Source organism: Rhea pennata, chromosome 6 (genome assembly GCF_028389875.1).
Source record: "Rhea pennata isolate bPtePen1 chromosome 6, bPtePen1.pri, whole genome shotgun sequence".
NCBI lineage: Eukaryota > Metazoa > Chordata > Aves > Rheiformes > Rheidae > Rhea > Rhea pennata.
In genome coordinates, this window is record NC_084668.1 from 40,213,483 (window position 1) to 40,228,321 (window position 14,839).

Genomic DNA, 14,839 nt, shown 5'->3' on the forward strand with positions numbered 1-14,839 from the left:
TTGCAACAAAGCAGAAGTTCCCAAGTGAAACAAAGTGCTATAATGAAGTGCTAAAAAGGCAAGGAGTTCTAGAAAGAGGAAGAATGAGACTTCTGAAGTGGAAGATTGATGGCTCCTGAATAGAGCTGAGGGACAGCAACATCTCATATTCCTTTGCTCCCAAACATCTGGCTTTGTGAAGATGCAAAGTATGCAAGCTTTCCACAAGAGCACTGCTGTTTGTGATGCAAAATGCTCCGGGGTAAGGACATTTCCAGGCAGGACAGAAAGGGAAAGAAGGAAACAAAGCAAAGGCTGGCAGAAAAAGCAGCAAACTGAGGTTCACAAGATGTGCATGCTTAGATTTTAAGATACATCACTTCAGAAAGATCTCAAAATTTTCAAAAGAAAACCAGTGGCCTTAAAATTAGGAAGGCCAAATGGCAAGAAGAGACAAAGGTCTAAACCATCTCTGAGAATGCTAACAATTAAGTGCAGCTCTGACTGCCGTTCCAGAGTCACCTCAACTCCCCCCTAAAATAAAACTAAACTAAACTAAAAGAAAACACAGCAAAGTGTTGACTGCTGCCAGAAAGGGCAGTCCCATCCTGCCTTCCCGCAGCAACATGTTCTTGGCACTTCCCTTCTGCTGGCAGGGTGCATGTGTGGCAGCTTGGTCCAATATCCAATCTGGATGAAAAATAATACGGCTGAAAGGAAACCCCCCCCCACACACACACCAAAAGAAAAAACAACAACAACAACAACAACAAAACAAAAAAAGAAAACACAAAAAATCCCATTGCTTTCCTGCACAATTGCTTTCTTGATTGAACACCCAGTGTGGCTGCGCAAATGCCAGTGTAGGTACCAAACCAGGGAGAGGAACACAGACTCTGGTGGCAGCATTTACTTTGGCCAGCTTAAATGGATCAGGGATCTATCCCCAGAGCAGAAAGGACACGTACGGCTGTGGGAAGCAGTCTGTACTGAAGGGATCACACTTCTCCACTCTCCTCTGATGATCAGTGCGCATGGTCTAGGAAAATACTACTCCCAGGAGTAAAGACAGACCAGAGCAGGAATCAGCAACACTGTGCACTGGGGGCTGCTCCCGCGCACGAGTACTTCAGCTAAGTCATATATACATATAGGATACTTGAAGACCTCAGCTCAGCATCTTTCATGCCTTTTACTTGAATGATTTACAAACTTTGGAGTAAACCTCAACACACTAATAAACAACACTAATAAATACGAGCACTTTGGGCCTGTGTATGTTAAAATACAGGCCAAACCAATAAGTTTGCTGCTGGATTACTAGTCAAGAGAATGTAAAGTCCTTCATCCACTGATGCTGCTATTTTTTCTCTCTGTTGGTGAGAAGTCCCTATACTTCTATTGAGGATCACCTCTGAGCAGGTCAACAAGCTGTTTTTACAAGATGCAAGTGCTGGTGCTCAAAGGCCAAGCCAGCCAAGGCTCATACCAGTGTGCGCTCAACCACTGGGGACAGAGCAGCTGCCTTGGTTTTTAATCCATCACCTGCAGACAGCCCATAAATACCTGACAGGTTTCAAAAGAAGCAATTGAAATAAATAAATCTGTATGGGAAGACCATTTGGTATAGACTGGAAAAAAATATATTTTAAATGCCTGCCAATGTTACCTCCGTTCCCATCGAACCTTCTGAGGTTGAGGTAGGGAATAATAGCTTTGTTGGTGGGTGACTGAATCAGCTTAAATCGTTAACTATGCAGACAGTGAATTAATCATGCAAAAGCACTTGTATTTCTGAACGAATGTTTACTTTAAAGTTAACTGGGATATTAAAATGGCTTAGATCAGTAGTCAAATTCCTAAACAGTCTTTTTTTTTAAAAAAAAACCCACCTACCCAAACAAAAATAAATGAATGAATAATTTTCCATTTCAAGCACACATAAAATCACAAGAAAAGTTCTGACTTTCAAATATCAAAGAAATAAAGATTCCCAAGTTTTCATTCCTTCTGCTTCTGCAACTAATTGCTTTAGAGCAAGCGTACTTCCTTTTTATGGCTTTGTTAGAAACCCCTGGAACTAAAGAGCAACAGAATAATGACCTCAGCTGGGGTTAGTGAGGTGAACAGCAGCTCAAAGTATTCTTGAGAACACTTTCCTGAACATTAAGTAGATGTTTAAAAAATAAAAAGGGGAAAGAAACACAAAAGGGGAAAAAAATCCCAAATCAGTTTTTGAGCATCTAGATATAATGAGCAATGACTTTGGTTCCTTCTGACAAGTAAGAAAACACAAAATCACACTTTACCTCTTTGAGAATATTGCCAAGGCCCATATGCCCTCTCCACCTCCAAACAGGAGGAAAATGGGAGTAACTGATGTCAAACAGCACACTATTTTTTCCTTTTTTTCACAGGAAAGTTAAGAAATGCTCACATTTAAAGTTGCAAGTGAAACATCATGGGGGAACCAAAAAAAAAAAAAAAAAAGACTAACTGGACATAGCATATATTAAGTACGAATAAACATAAAATATAAGCCTGATTAAGCAGACTCCATAATGAACATATGCAAACCACACAAAGAACATAATACCGAAAGGACAAAGACCGTGATGGGTGCTCACGCAAGTCTTGGCCGAGGAGAAGGGGTCAACACTAAAAGCCAAGCTCTTGCATTACCAGCAGCTATACTTACTCTGTGCCTCGCAGTCCACGCAGTGAGAGTTGCCTCTGATGTTCCTTATTGACTGCAGGGCCATGGCCTCATTCTGACTCGTCATTCGGGACTGTGGATATTGAAAGACAGACATATAACTAATAAGAACCCAATGAAAAGGCCTAGACAACACAACTGTCGGCTGCACGAGAAGCAAAAAACAAAGCTCAGACTGGGGTCAAACAAAGGTGTTCAAGGAACCTGAAGACTTCAGTTTGGCTCTCAAGAAAAAGTGCTCCTTTGGCATCTTCAAGAATAGCAATTTCAGGCTTGCCAAACAGATACTCCTATTTCCTCCTATATTTCTGATGGCTCAAGATTTTTCCTAAATCTCTCTTTACTGTGTATAGGAAGATCCAGCATTTTGGAGATACTGGATTGGACTCAAACTACCGGGGAGGCTGCACAGGTGAAAGCCAAGCTTAAAAATGAATCTTGCTACCAAGGAAGGTAGTCACAGTGCATTGTTACTTCTTCAGATAAATTAGATGCAAATATTATTTGATAAAATCAATTTCTTCTATTGATGCATGTGCTTTTGCTAATGAAGACTAAGGGGTAGTTTGCAAAAGAAACTGAAAGCCTTTTATCATCAAAAGGTCAGACCGAATCAGATGGCTTCCACTTAAATTCTCTCCATGAAGACCTACCAATGACCTTTCCTTGGATCTGGAAAAACTGTCACTAGGTACAAGTAGTTACTGACATCTGAATACACAGCAGAAGAACTAATTGGAGTAGTTTAAGAGCGGTTAGTATGCGTCCTGTTGATAGACTGAGAGTGCGTATCTCTTCGTTGCTGTACTTAAGTCCTGGCCCTCATTCTGCTTAAGCCAATTTATTGTCCACGACAACTCATAATTTGTCCATAATTTGGTATAGTTAACAATTATCTTCTTCGAAAGCTTGTCAGGTGGTTTAGTTGGGTAGAATTCATAGAATCATAGAAGCAGTAAGGTTGGAAGGGACCTCTGGACTCCACAACCTCACGTTCAGGCAGAGGAATTTCTTCACTGAGAGAGTGACAGAGCACTGGAACTGGTTGCCCAGAGAGATTGTGGAGTCTCCTTCTCTGGAGACAGTCAAAACTCGCCTGGCTGCAACCCCGTCTAACATGCTTTAGATGACCCTGCTGAGCAGGGAGGTTGGACTAGATGATCTCCAGAGGACACATACTAACCGCTCTTAAACTACTCCAATTAGTTCTTCTGCTGTGTATCCAGATGTCAGTAATATTTCACAGAAAAAAAAATCTCTCTAAGCATTGTAGCAGGTTAAGTGTATGACCAAAAAAGCTCCTTATATGAGCATAATCTTGTAAATGGAGTCTTCTTTTTGAATGGACATTTAATATATGCAAAGTCCAGTCTCTTCCATAGGTATTGCATAGTAAATATTACCAGCCACTCTTCATCCTCTGTAATATTAATTTTTTTAATATAGGTATTAGGGTACAAATTTCCTCTGTCATGCTGCCTTAGCAGCATGTTCTAAAGTATATACGCAGTTCTGGGTTCTAAGATATGCATGTTAGAACATGTAATTCCATGAAAGTCAGGCACAAAAGATTAGGCAGTGATTCTTCCCCATTTCAGAACAGTATGTTATTTTTTTCTTTTAAATAAAATGGAAAATAAATTATATTGTGATGATGATAATAGTTACTGGTGTCTGAACTACTCTCGTAAAGAGGTAATGAATGCACGTATTCATTTCAAAAAATTCAAATTCTTCTTCTTAGCAATACGAAATGATTCAAGATATTTCTTAGGTGGATGGTGTTGAGGGATGTACAGGTCTGAACAATTACTCCCCATTTCTCTCCCTCCCTTGCCACTCGACACCTTGCCCTTCCAAAAATGGACAATAGCCAAAGAAGTATCAGATTTTAAATATCTATTTTGATAGGAAAGGAGAACAAGTTATTTCCATCATAATACAAAAGCAGAGCAAAGAAGGAGGCCTATTCCTCTTAGGCCATTTTCCTCTTCCCCCCAAAAAAAGATTCGATGAGCCATTTCTTGATCAGTTTTCTGTTATATTAGTTATATTAAAGAATCAATTCAGTGCAAGTAAAAAAAAGAAAAATTGCACAGAGGTTTTGCAAAACAGTAGACTTGAGGGCAATAGCTTATTTCTGATTTCTTTGAGTCGTATCACAGCGTCATAGGCAGAGTCATGAGGATGAATATTACTGTACATGTATTATTAGGCCCACCAAAATGTTTAGTTAAAACTTTGCCACGTAGGAGCTCAATAATTTTTAACTGGAGGTTTGTCTAGTAAATGAGTTGGTTTTTTGGATCTGCCTCTGCTCTCCCCTAAGACAGGGTTTCCTTCAAGGCTCCTCTACAGACCTCCAGCCCAAAATAAACAATTTATTCAACTGCTGTAAAACTAACTTGCAAAATAGGTTGGAGTACCAGTTTTCTTGAGATAGCTGACATATGTATGCAGCTGGTTAATACTTCTCTAACCTTTGCCTAGCTCACGCATATCTCTAGGAGTGCAGGTTTTCAAAATAGGGCTGGTGATTTTGTTTTCGTTTTAGTGACCAATGTCCCATTACTTATTTTCAGTACTTTGTGTATCGTACCTTGTTCTTACTGCTCTCGCATGACTGTAAACTGGCCAAGATCTGACTCTCTATGGCTTGTACCCATGCATCTCTTTCTTCATACGTAGTAGCTTCAAAGTGCCAAGTCTGGCCAGTGAGAGAGACAATGATAAACTCAAAGTTTTCTTCTTGTTCTGGAGGAAAAAAATAAATAAATAAAAATAAGAAGAAGTGTAACCTTGAAGATATCAATAGCTACACCTAAACATGATCTCATCTGATGAGTATTTCTGCAATGTAACTAGCAAATACATGTGTGGACATCTGAGGTTAAATATATCCAAGTATATACAGGGCAACACTGGTATTGCATGATGCATCAGAAAATGCGTCGATCCATTACCTTTTCCTTCCTGTTATTTGACATAGATAATATATTGTTTTGGGTAAACATTTGAAAAATCGAGTGTGAGTGTGAGTGTCTCCATTTCTCTAATCACAAAGTGGCTAACAAACACTATTTAGACTCATGCCTGTGGTGGCAAGACCTACATGCCAGACACAACAAAGTGCCCCCAAAACAAGAGATGAATAAAGAGCTGACACAACGGTTTGACAATTTACTCTACTTTTACAGTACGTTCAATATATGTTATACCCATGTACATGCATGGATAGAACATATTAAGACCAGATTTGTCCTTTTTTTTCCCCTACAGCATAATTAGAGTGGGTTATAATACAGGATTAATATCACTTCAATCCCTTCAATTTTCACATTCAACACAAGAGATGAAAAAATGATCCAAGTAGCTAGCAAAAAGGGTCAGGGAAATATCCTTAGCGCCACTAGAGCATAAGGACAAGTATTCAGGCAAAAGGACCGCAGCGTACGAAAACAGCAGCAAAACTGAACTAAATGGGCGCACACTTTAACTACACCCGGGACACTAAAGGCAGATGGAAAAAAAAAAAAAATCAAGGAAACTGAGAAAGTGGAATTAGGAAGGGCAGGCATGAAGCATGAAAGGAAGAGAATAATAGAGCACAAAGTTCTGGTGAACATCAGCCATAATGGGCTTTAGAAAGGCCATTTACATTCACTCGTCTACTAATGACTTATTATACATTCAGAGCCACGAAACTCCTGCATTACCCTGTCATCCATAAGCATGCAAGGATAAGTGACAAATCTAGCCCTTGCTTTAAAGACTGTAGCGCTGTGCACTGGAAGTCATTTGCTCAACTGATGGGGCAACGGGCTTTCTTCGATAAACTCCAGGCTAGAAAGGCCAACGCTTATGCTGGTGTAAATCTCCAGAGTCCCACTGAAGCCTGTGGAGGTCAGCTTGCTAATAGCAGCAGGTAATTAGACTGTGTTTTAATGAACTTTCAAAAGATAGCACGAGGTTACCTTGCACCTTGAGCTGAGAATAAACCTGGAGGTGAAGGTTATTTCAAGGTGAATGAGGACATCTCAAGCAGCAGTGTTATTAAAAAAAAACTGTGTGGGTAAATGGGGAAAGAAAAAGAGAAACAGTGCAACTGTACAACTTTAAAACTGCATAGCTACTTTTATGTTACAGCAATATAGTGTTAAAAAAAACAGATAGAGACATTATGCAAAATGCTACTGTTAAGTCATGGGAAAAGTCACAGTTACCAAATGGAGCTTCATGAGTTTAAGAAAGAAATGCAAGAGTGACTAAAAGAGAGCGTTAACAATAAAGGAAACTGCTTTCAGCCCTGTGCGCTGCCCTCTCTAGGAAAATGCAGTTATCTTGACTAAAAGCTGAAGCATCTCCAGAAAGTGTTGTTGAAGGAAGAGGGCCCTAACAAAGAAGAGGGAACACTAGCAAGAGAAACTAAATCCCACTTGTAGCAGTCTCCTGTAGAGTGGCTCCAATTTAGGAAATTCATCATTCTTAGCCTTTTTAATGGCTAAGTAACATATCTTTGCACTTTTGAAGCCTTGCAAAAAGAGGATTTCCAAATGCCTAGTCGCCAAATCCACCAGCTCAGAAAATCCTTCTACATAAATTGGCTGCAAACGCTTCCTTGTGTCCAAACAAGGTTCCCCTTTATGCGAGCAGGGAAGTTAGAAGTGAGTACACACAAGAATGCAAATTTTTTGGTAAAGTGCATATCAGAAGGAATTACTTCATAAGCAGGAGCTGTAAATAAAACATAAATGCTAAGCTCAAAGATTTTCACAGCAATGTTGGTGCTCCTGAGACGTATATATTAGTATGGGCGATGGGGCAGGGATGCTACGATATACAGTATAAAAGGCCCTTTCTATTCTCATTGCTTTTTTTTATACCTCAGGTCCTTCTCCTGCCTTTCTCTAACCATCCTGCCCTTTGCAGCTCTGCTCCGCACGGCTGTGCGTCTTGGCTGCGCCTCTCTTTACCAGCCCACTGGCTGCATGCCGTACCGCTGGCAGGTGAGCCCAAAGCATGGTGCAGAGCTGAAGGAGCCAAGGCAGCATTTGGGGGCTGCCTATTAGGGGGAGGAGAACAAATGCTCCTAAATACACCCCAAGCAAGAAGGGTGCAGCATTAAGGTGACTTGTTGCGGCAGTAGCATCCAAAATCAAGAGACCGCATAACTGGATTCTCCTGCCTTCCATCTGTTAATAAATCATACTCACGAAATTGGTTTCTTTTGGTCAAGAATGGGATACAATTTGGTCATCAGAAATAAATTCTGCAATCCAACCAGTTTTACATGGCATTATTTGGCACTCATGCTTCAAAAGTAAGATTGAGATACCATGCTCACAACAGCACCTCTGCAAGTGTTTTTCGCTCCCTTGCACCAGGAACGTTACATTTATGCTGTTCTTCTGGAAGGTCTAATGCACAAGACACACAACTAGCTTGTAAGGCCAGAGTGCAATTCAAGAAACACCTTCAGCCGTTCCCAAAGGAAAGGCTCTCTTGTCTAACCTCCTGACCTTTTCTGCTGTGACCAGATGACATCGTGACAAGCTGCCACCTTGCTTGCTCTCCTGAGAAGCTCCCCAATGTTAAGTGCAATAGCTGTAGGCTGGGAAAGACCCTCATCCTTTGGGATTCAGGGATGGCAAATCCATGTCATAGGTTGAAGAGCACGTCCCAAGATGCCCTAACCTCCTGTGGGTTAAAAGAGCTGCAGCATGTTGAACGCCTGGGCTAGAAGGACACTTTAATGCCATCAGTAATCCAGCTGAAAACTTGGTCACTATGGACAACGCATTAGGAACATAGCAGCTGGCATTCCTTTTTAGCTGCTGCAACTTTAAATTTCTTTCCTGAAAGCTCAGATGAGAAGCAAATGAACTAGCTGAAGACTTCAGCAATATATTTTCTGCTTAAACATGATGAAAAAATATTTCGCAAGCACAGCTTGCAAACAAAACAGCAGAGCCTACTCCACATCACCCACCGAGCCGATGCCTCAAAAGACAACATGTGCGGCGTGGGCAGCTAAAGCACAAATCCGCAAGCACCGCATATGCAAACAGAAAACCCAAGCGGCAGGACAAAACTATTCCCCTTTTACTCTCCAGTAAAATTATAGGTCGTGCTGTTTAAACCCCTATGAGCTCAATCACAAAATTTCATTAAACAGGTTTCCATGTTTAACAGTGATTCACAGGAAGGCCCACTATAATAGTATTTTAGCACCATCAACCTGTCGAAATCAACCTGCCCAATTACTCCAGGCTACATTAATAACACCGGATATTACGCTAATTGTGTCCAGTTTCTATGCAGACGAGATCCCAAGGGGCTAATTTTGCATCCTCAGGGGCAAGCAACTCTGCCATCAAGATGATTTCCCCAGGAATCCCTCCTCATTACACAAGTCCGGGCTGTCAAACTTTTTTTTTCTTTCTTTCTTTTTTTTTTTTTTTTTTTTGGTAAAAGGTTAATGGGCCAATCAGTCATCAATTATTTCCTGGAAGCGGAGCAGACAAAGGGTTAAAGTGCCAGCAAACAGCTGCAACTGATTTCCATTTGGAAGTTATTATCACCAGGAGCTGCCTAAAAAATGATGATGTTTGTTTAGCTTTTTTTTTTTCTTTTCTTTTCTTTTTTCTTTCTTTTTTTTTTTTTTAAGCAGGAAGGGGTGGCTGAGACGAGAAAAGAGCTGAAATCATGAGGTTATGATGCAATGGGACCCAAAACGAAAGTGATTTTCTTCCCCTCCCACCGCAGAGGACCAGTGGAAGCGGACATGCAATCCCTCAGTTTCGGGGAAAAGCAGTCCTTCATATATAGTAGCATGTGAATCATCCCCATTTCCAAGGGGCTTCACGGTACCACTGCTTACACTGCATGTATTTTATTTTTCCATTGCTACCTTTCTTAGTATTTCCACTTCCCATGTCTTTTATTCTCAGTATCAAGACCTGCATGAACAGCCACCAACTCCAACAGTGGGCAGCTACTAGCGTAGTTGAAGGTCAACTTAAGACAAGGGCACAAACCGCGGCTGCCCCCAAAGCTTGCATTTAAACAGAAAAACTATTGCACAGGTGTACGACGAAGGCATGCTAGGATTATGCACTTTCTCATAGGCACATGCGAATATTCGGACAGAACTGCAAATAAAACCGTATTGCCTGACTCCCGAGGTGGTGGCTTATAACCGGCGGCTTTTGCGCGGTGCCAAGGCTGTGCAGTTGCCGTCAGCTGTGCTGCCCCATGGCGTGTTTTCCGGAGACCGTGAGCCAAGCGCGGAACCAAAAGCTGCGGTGACATATTTCAGATGGCCACCGAGCCATCTCCAAGAGTTGAGGTTATAGCTGGAAACCTATTCAAGCATGCCTGAAGTAACACTGAGACCTATTTAAGCTCCCTCTTCAGCACGCCCTTCATCCCTCCAAACTCGCTTCCGCTCAAGCACCCTTCCTTAATAACCCTTAATCTTTTCAAAAGGATGATGATGAAAAGCTGCCGAGGTGCCCTAGCAATAAACAGTAGATGTTTACAGTCTGCAATTTGTTTACAACAAAGATGCACGTTATTCATGGACTAGATAATGTTAACTATCATTGCCTTTTGCCACTTGGTGTAAATTATCCCTGTAACTTGGAAGATGAGTATGTTTATTAGCTGCCTCAATTAAGGAAATATTTGTGCCATGTCCCACTGGGCATGGCTATGCTAATACTTCTCTCCCCTTTCCAAACCCAATGTCTAAATCTAATTAGTTTTGAAAATCAACCCTATCAGGACAATATAGCTCTGGTATCAGTTGCCCACAGCTCTCGATAAAGGTTGCGTTCCACTGGAAGTTTTTTTTTCCGTAGCGCTGTTTTATACTACTACCCAGGAATGACAAATGCAAGGCTGGGTCCCAGCTCGGGGGACTCAGCTCCCTCTGCCACATGTACTTGCTGTTTCATTTGGATGCTAAGACAGCGATGGTTGGAAGAAGCCCACAAAGTCATTTTTGAATTCAGCTCGTAAGTCTAGATGTGCATTAGATGTCTCCTAACACCACTTTTTCTAAAAACCTTGAACATGTTTCAAGCCTGCAGTTTGCTATTAAAATTTCCGGTGTTTCAAAGCCGAAGAGCTTCCTTAACGGAGAGGTATTGCGAGACGCAGTCTCTAGATGATAAGGGCTAGTCGATGGGGCAGCACATACCTTTGGCGTGCTGCTCAGCTGCCCCTCTGTCTGCTCTTATGCTGCAACCTTTCGGCATAGGCGTAGCACCAGGACAGCAAAGGCACGGCTACCTTTTAAATGAAAGGTAGTCCTGGAGGCCATCAACATGCAGAAGAAAAATTCTCCAGGAGAGCTTTGCAGCTCTTCTGTCATACACGTAACCACAAAGAACAGGGAAAAATGAGGATTTAAGACCTTTATGAATGTTTAACTGCAGGATCCAGAGCAGTCACTTAGTTTCAGACAGAGGCTTCTCCAGGGCATGCTGCAAGTTGTGTTGAAACAAGAAGAATAATGCTGTATTTAACCACCCTGCTATGACAGCAGGTACAGGCACCTCCATGAAAGTGAACTGCGTGGAGCCCGTTTTAAATGCAACAAGCTGGTTATTGCACACGTTCCCCTAGAGAACCAAAGGATTGGTCACACCCCAGTTGCCTGCAAGCAGCAGGTGGGACTTTTTCATTTGCTGAGACAGAGAGGAACCAGAACCGAAGAGGACTCGCCACTTGGCACAGTGTACAGGCTGCAAGCAGCGGCACAAGCGAGGAGATTCCCCAAAGGGAAGCCCCAGCAGAAATCCCCCCCGTGCCAAGTATCTTGCAGAAAACAGTTGCTGCAGTTGCTATATTTCTGTCCTGCAGAAAGGTATAAATGCAATTGAGCAAGCATGTGCTAAAGACTGAAGCAGATTTGTTATTCTGGACTGTCATTTCCTATCACCATTCCCCTTTTTGAAGGCATAATTATCTAAACATGTGGCTTTTACTGCTTGCACTGCTCATTAACTCTACATTTGCCAATCTCGCAATTCCAGCTATAACACAAAGGCTTAATGTCCAGGCTCAAGGATGCAAAATTAAGGAGGACATTGGACCTTTAGTAGGGCTAATACTCCCAAGACAGACAATTTTGTCCTATTTCGGTACAGAATTTCAGACTGGTGACATTTCTTGAAACTCCTAAACCATGGCTTTCGGGGACAAGTTCACATACGAAGCAAGGTCCCTTCACTCTGCTTGCCTTTGATACTTAGTTTGATCAGTTTGGCGAAAGGCTCTGCAATCTACGCATATCCTAAAAATAGGATCTTGACTGTTATTTTATTTTTTTAAGGCAATCATTTATACTTGATTCACTGTTAAAATTTTAACTGACAAGGAGATACAAAACCGCCAGCTTCTCAATAAGTAAACCCGTAATGGTCACACCCATGCATATGATGAGAGGAAAAAAATTCTGGTGAGGAGATTCAAACCATCAAACGCAGACAGAATTGAAAATCATTAAAAAGTAGCTAGCTAGTTTTGTTTCAAAAGGAAAAAAATAGCAAACTCATTCCAATAATCAGCTTTTCTCTCATTTCATATTTTGCATGCAGTGCTTGAAAAGGTAAGAAAAAGATCAGAACAGAATTTTGCTACCTTTGCTCTAAAAGGTAACAATTTTACATTTACAACGAGAATTAAAACAAAATCATAATTAAAAAAGCTTCCTTAACAAGCTGCAGGAAAATTGCACTTTTGTTTCCCTGACACACTTTATTTGGCAGTGAGAGCAAGGCATCCGACAGCAGCACAGCAGTAATTGTGCAAAAAAGGACGGTGATATAAATCACCAAAGGTTAATGATCAGGATGTGAACATAGGGACTTGTTTACAGAAATAGCATGCAATTTAAAATTTACAGGAGATTTAATGCCACTGCTTGGCAATCACTAAAATCAACAGCCCAGAAAACAGTGACATTAAGAAAAATATTACAGTTATAATCATTCCAAAATAAGTCAATTAGTGTTAGGGCATGCGCTTGTGATTACTTGACCCATTTGGTTCGCACTTAAGTGAAAAAAAAAAATCCTTCCCCCCCTCCCCACATTATACTGAGATTACTGAGTTGTGACCTATTTTGCATTCCATATTTCGCACTCTCTCCCCTCTTCTTACACGCTGGCAGAGAGGATGGCGGAGGCTTTTTCTCCTTGCCTGGCTTCCAAACAATTCCCACCTTTGACATTCATAATAATGGGGGGTGGAGGGAAGAAAAAAAAGAAAAGGAAATAAAAAAAGAAGCAAGTTTATAATTGTGTTGTTCAAATGAAGGTGGAAGAAGGAGAAAAAAGAAAATTCAATCTGCTATTATACAAAAGCCATGACGGCTGTCTTCGGTGGGAAAAAAAGCAATGTAAGTCAATTTGTGAACTTTGGCACCAGGTGACCTTTAGAAATACAACAATATACAGAATTTACAAGCAAGAGTAACACATGCAAATGACCCGGCACTGTCTCGCCTTTGGATTAGAGCTGCAAAGAGCATTATGGAGAACGCTTTCACAAAACAAATTAAGACTGTTACTTAAATGTCACGGCACACACTATTGTATTTGGCTACAGATCATTACACCTGGTGCTAACACTTTTAAAAACTGTAATAACTTGGGAAATATTACATTGAGTGCCCACATGTATAAAGGGAAAATAAAAAAACATACATATATATATATATATATATATATAAATAAATAAATAAAAGAGGAAAATGGGTTCCTGAAGTAATTTAAACATCGCTGCTCCGCGACTAGAGGGAAAGGTCAAAATTTAAGTAAGCTGAAAGGAACATGAATGGCAAAATAAAATGCACAAACCAAAAAAAAAAAAAAAAAAAAAAAAAAGATGAAAAGACCACGGGAATGACTCTGCAAACACGAGACGAAAGCACGCATGCTTTGGGCAAATTTGGATTTTCATTCCTGCATCTGGAAAGGGAGAGCCGCAACAAGGACAAGTTTTGGGGTAAAGCAGGTTACAAGAAGGGGGTAGAGGGGAGGCAGTTCAGCTAAAACGTGTTGTTTTGTTACCTTCAGTGTTGGTGCTGCTGCTGCTGTATATATTTCGCAGGCTACCAACACGGTTTAGTTTCCACGCTTTGCGTTTGGCTGCATCCAGACAGCAGAAGGGGAAGAGAGAGAGAGGGGAAAAAAAAGAAGAGAGAAGAGAATAAAAATAAAGAAAAAGAAGAGTAAAAAAATGAAAAGGGAGGGGGGGGGGAAGAAAGAAAGAAAAAAAAGAAACGTCAAAATAGCATGAGAAGTAAAATACAAGCACAAGCCAGTTATACCGGAAGAGCTAAACACACAAAATGCACACAGCACCTCTCAAATCCACAGGCAACATGGACGATATTTAAGTCTCCAAAACATGATGAGCTTGGACAAGATTAAAAGGAAAAAAAAGAAAAAGCACAAAGTTTTTGCATATAGGACACACAATTAGGCTCAAAACGATTCTTGTAAAATGCTGTTTAATTAACAACAAAAGCCAAACGGATCAGCCGTAGCCTTTCCTCTAAAAGACCGTATTTACCCACTGGATGCCTGGGGTTACGATGACTTTAGAAGTTCAGGTGATGATGCAATGGGCTTAAATTATCAACCATTTGTAGCATTGAGCTTTGTGGCGCTACTTAACTATTTTGAAGGGTGTCGAGGAGACCATGCAAATTATGGTATTTTTGAAAATCTACATGCCTTGCCTCAAAAATGCACTCACAGCATGAGAAGCACATTCAGCCAGCTAGTTCTGTCTAGTTTATCGTCCCATCCACGGAGGCAACTGCGCATATGCCAAGACTCACCTCTCTGCAGGCTTTACACCCGCTGCGACATCCTACCTACGCACCCAAGAAGGATGCAACGTTGCCCAACAGTGCATAAATGTTTTGTGAAATGGAGGGTTTTTTTAAGATCTTATTTCTAAATAGGGCAGTTAAAATTGAGGTGGTAATAATGACTCGTTTCTAATACATGTTTTAAAACTGAGGAGTGGCCTGCTCTGATTGAGTGCGGAGCCTGTTGGGAAGAAACTCAGGATAAGCCCAGGGTAAAGCAGTTTTCTCCCACAGCATAGGGGCCTCTCATCCTT

The 14,839-nt window shown here is 41.1% G+C and overlaps 1 protein-coding gene across 4 annotated transcripts in view; it reads right to left on the reverse strand.

Annotated features, from left to right (window-relative positions):
- Nucleotides 1-14,839, reverse strand: part of AGAP1 (ArfGAP with GTPase domain, ankyrin repeat and PH domain 1) — a 375,973-nt gene that overhangs the window by 41,058 nt on the left and 320,076 nt on the right. For all 4 annotated transcript variants that reach the window (XM_062578166.1, XM_062578164.1, XM_062578163.1 and 1 more), the window contains 2 exons: nt 5,295-5,449; nt 2,678-2,768 (listed from right to left, as the gene is read on the reverse strand). In XM_062578166.1, coding sequence (XP_062434150.1) covers nt 2,678-2,768; nt 5,295-5,449 — 246 coding nt within the window. The remainder of the gene's footprint in view (nt 1-2,677; nt 2,769-5,294; nt 5,450-14,839) is intronic.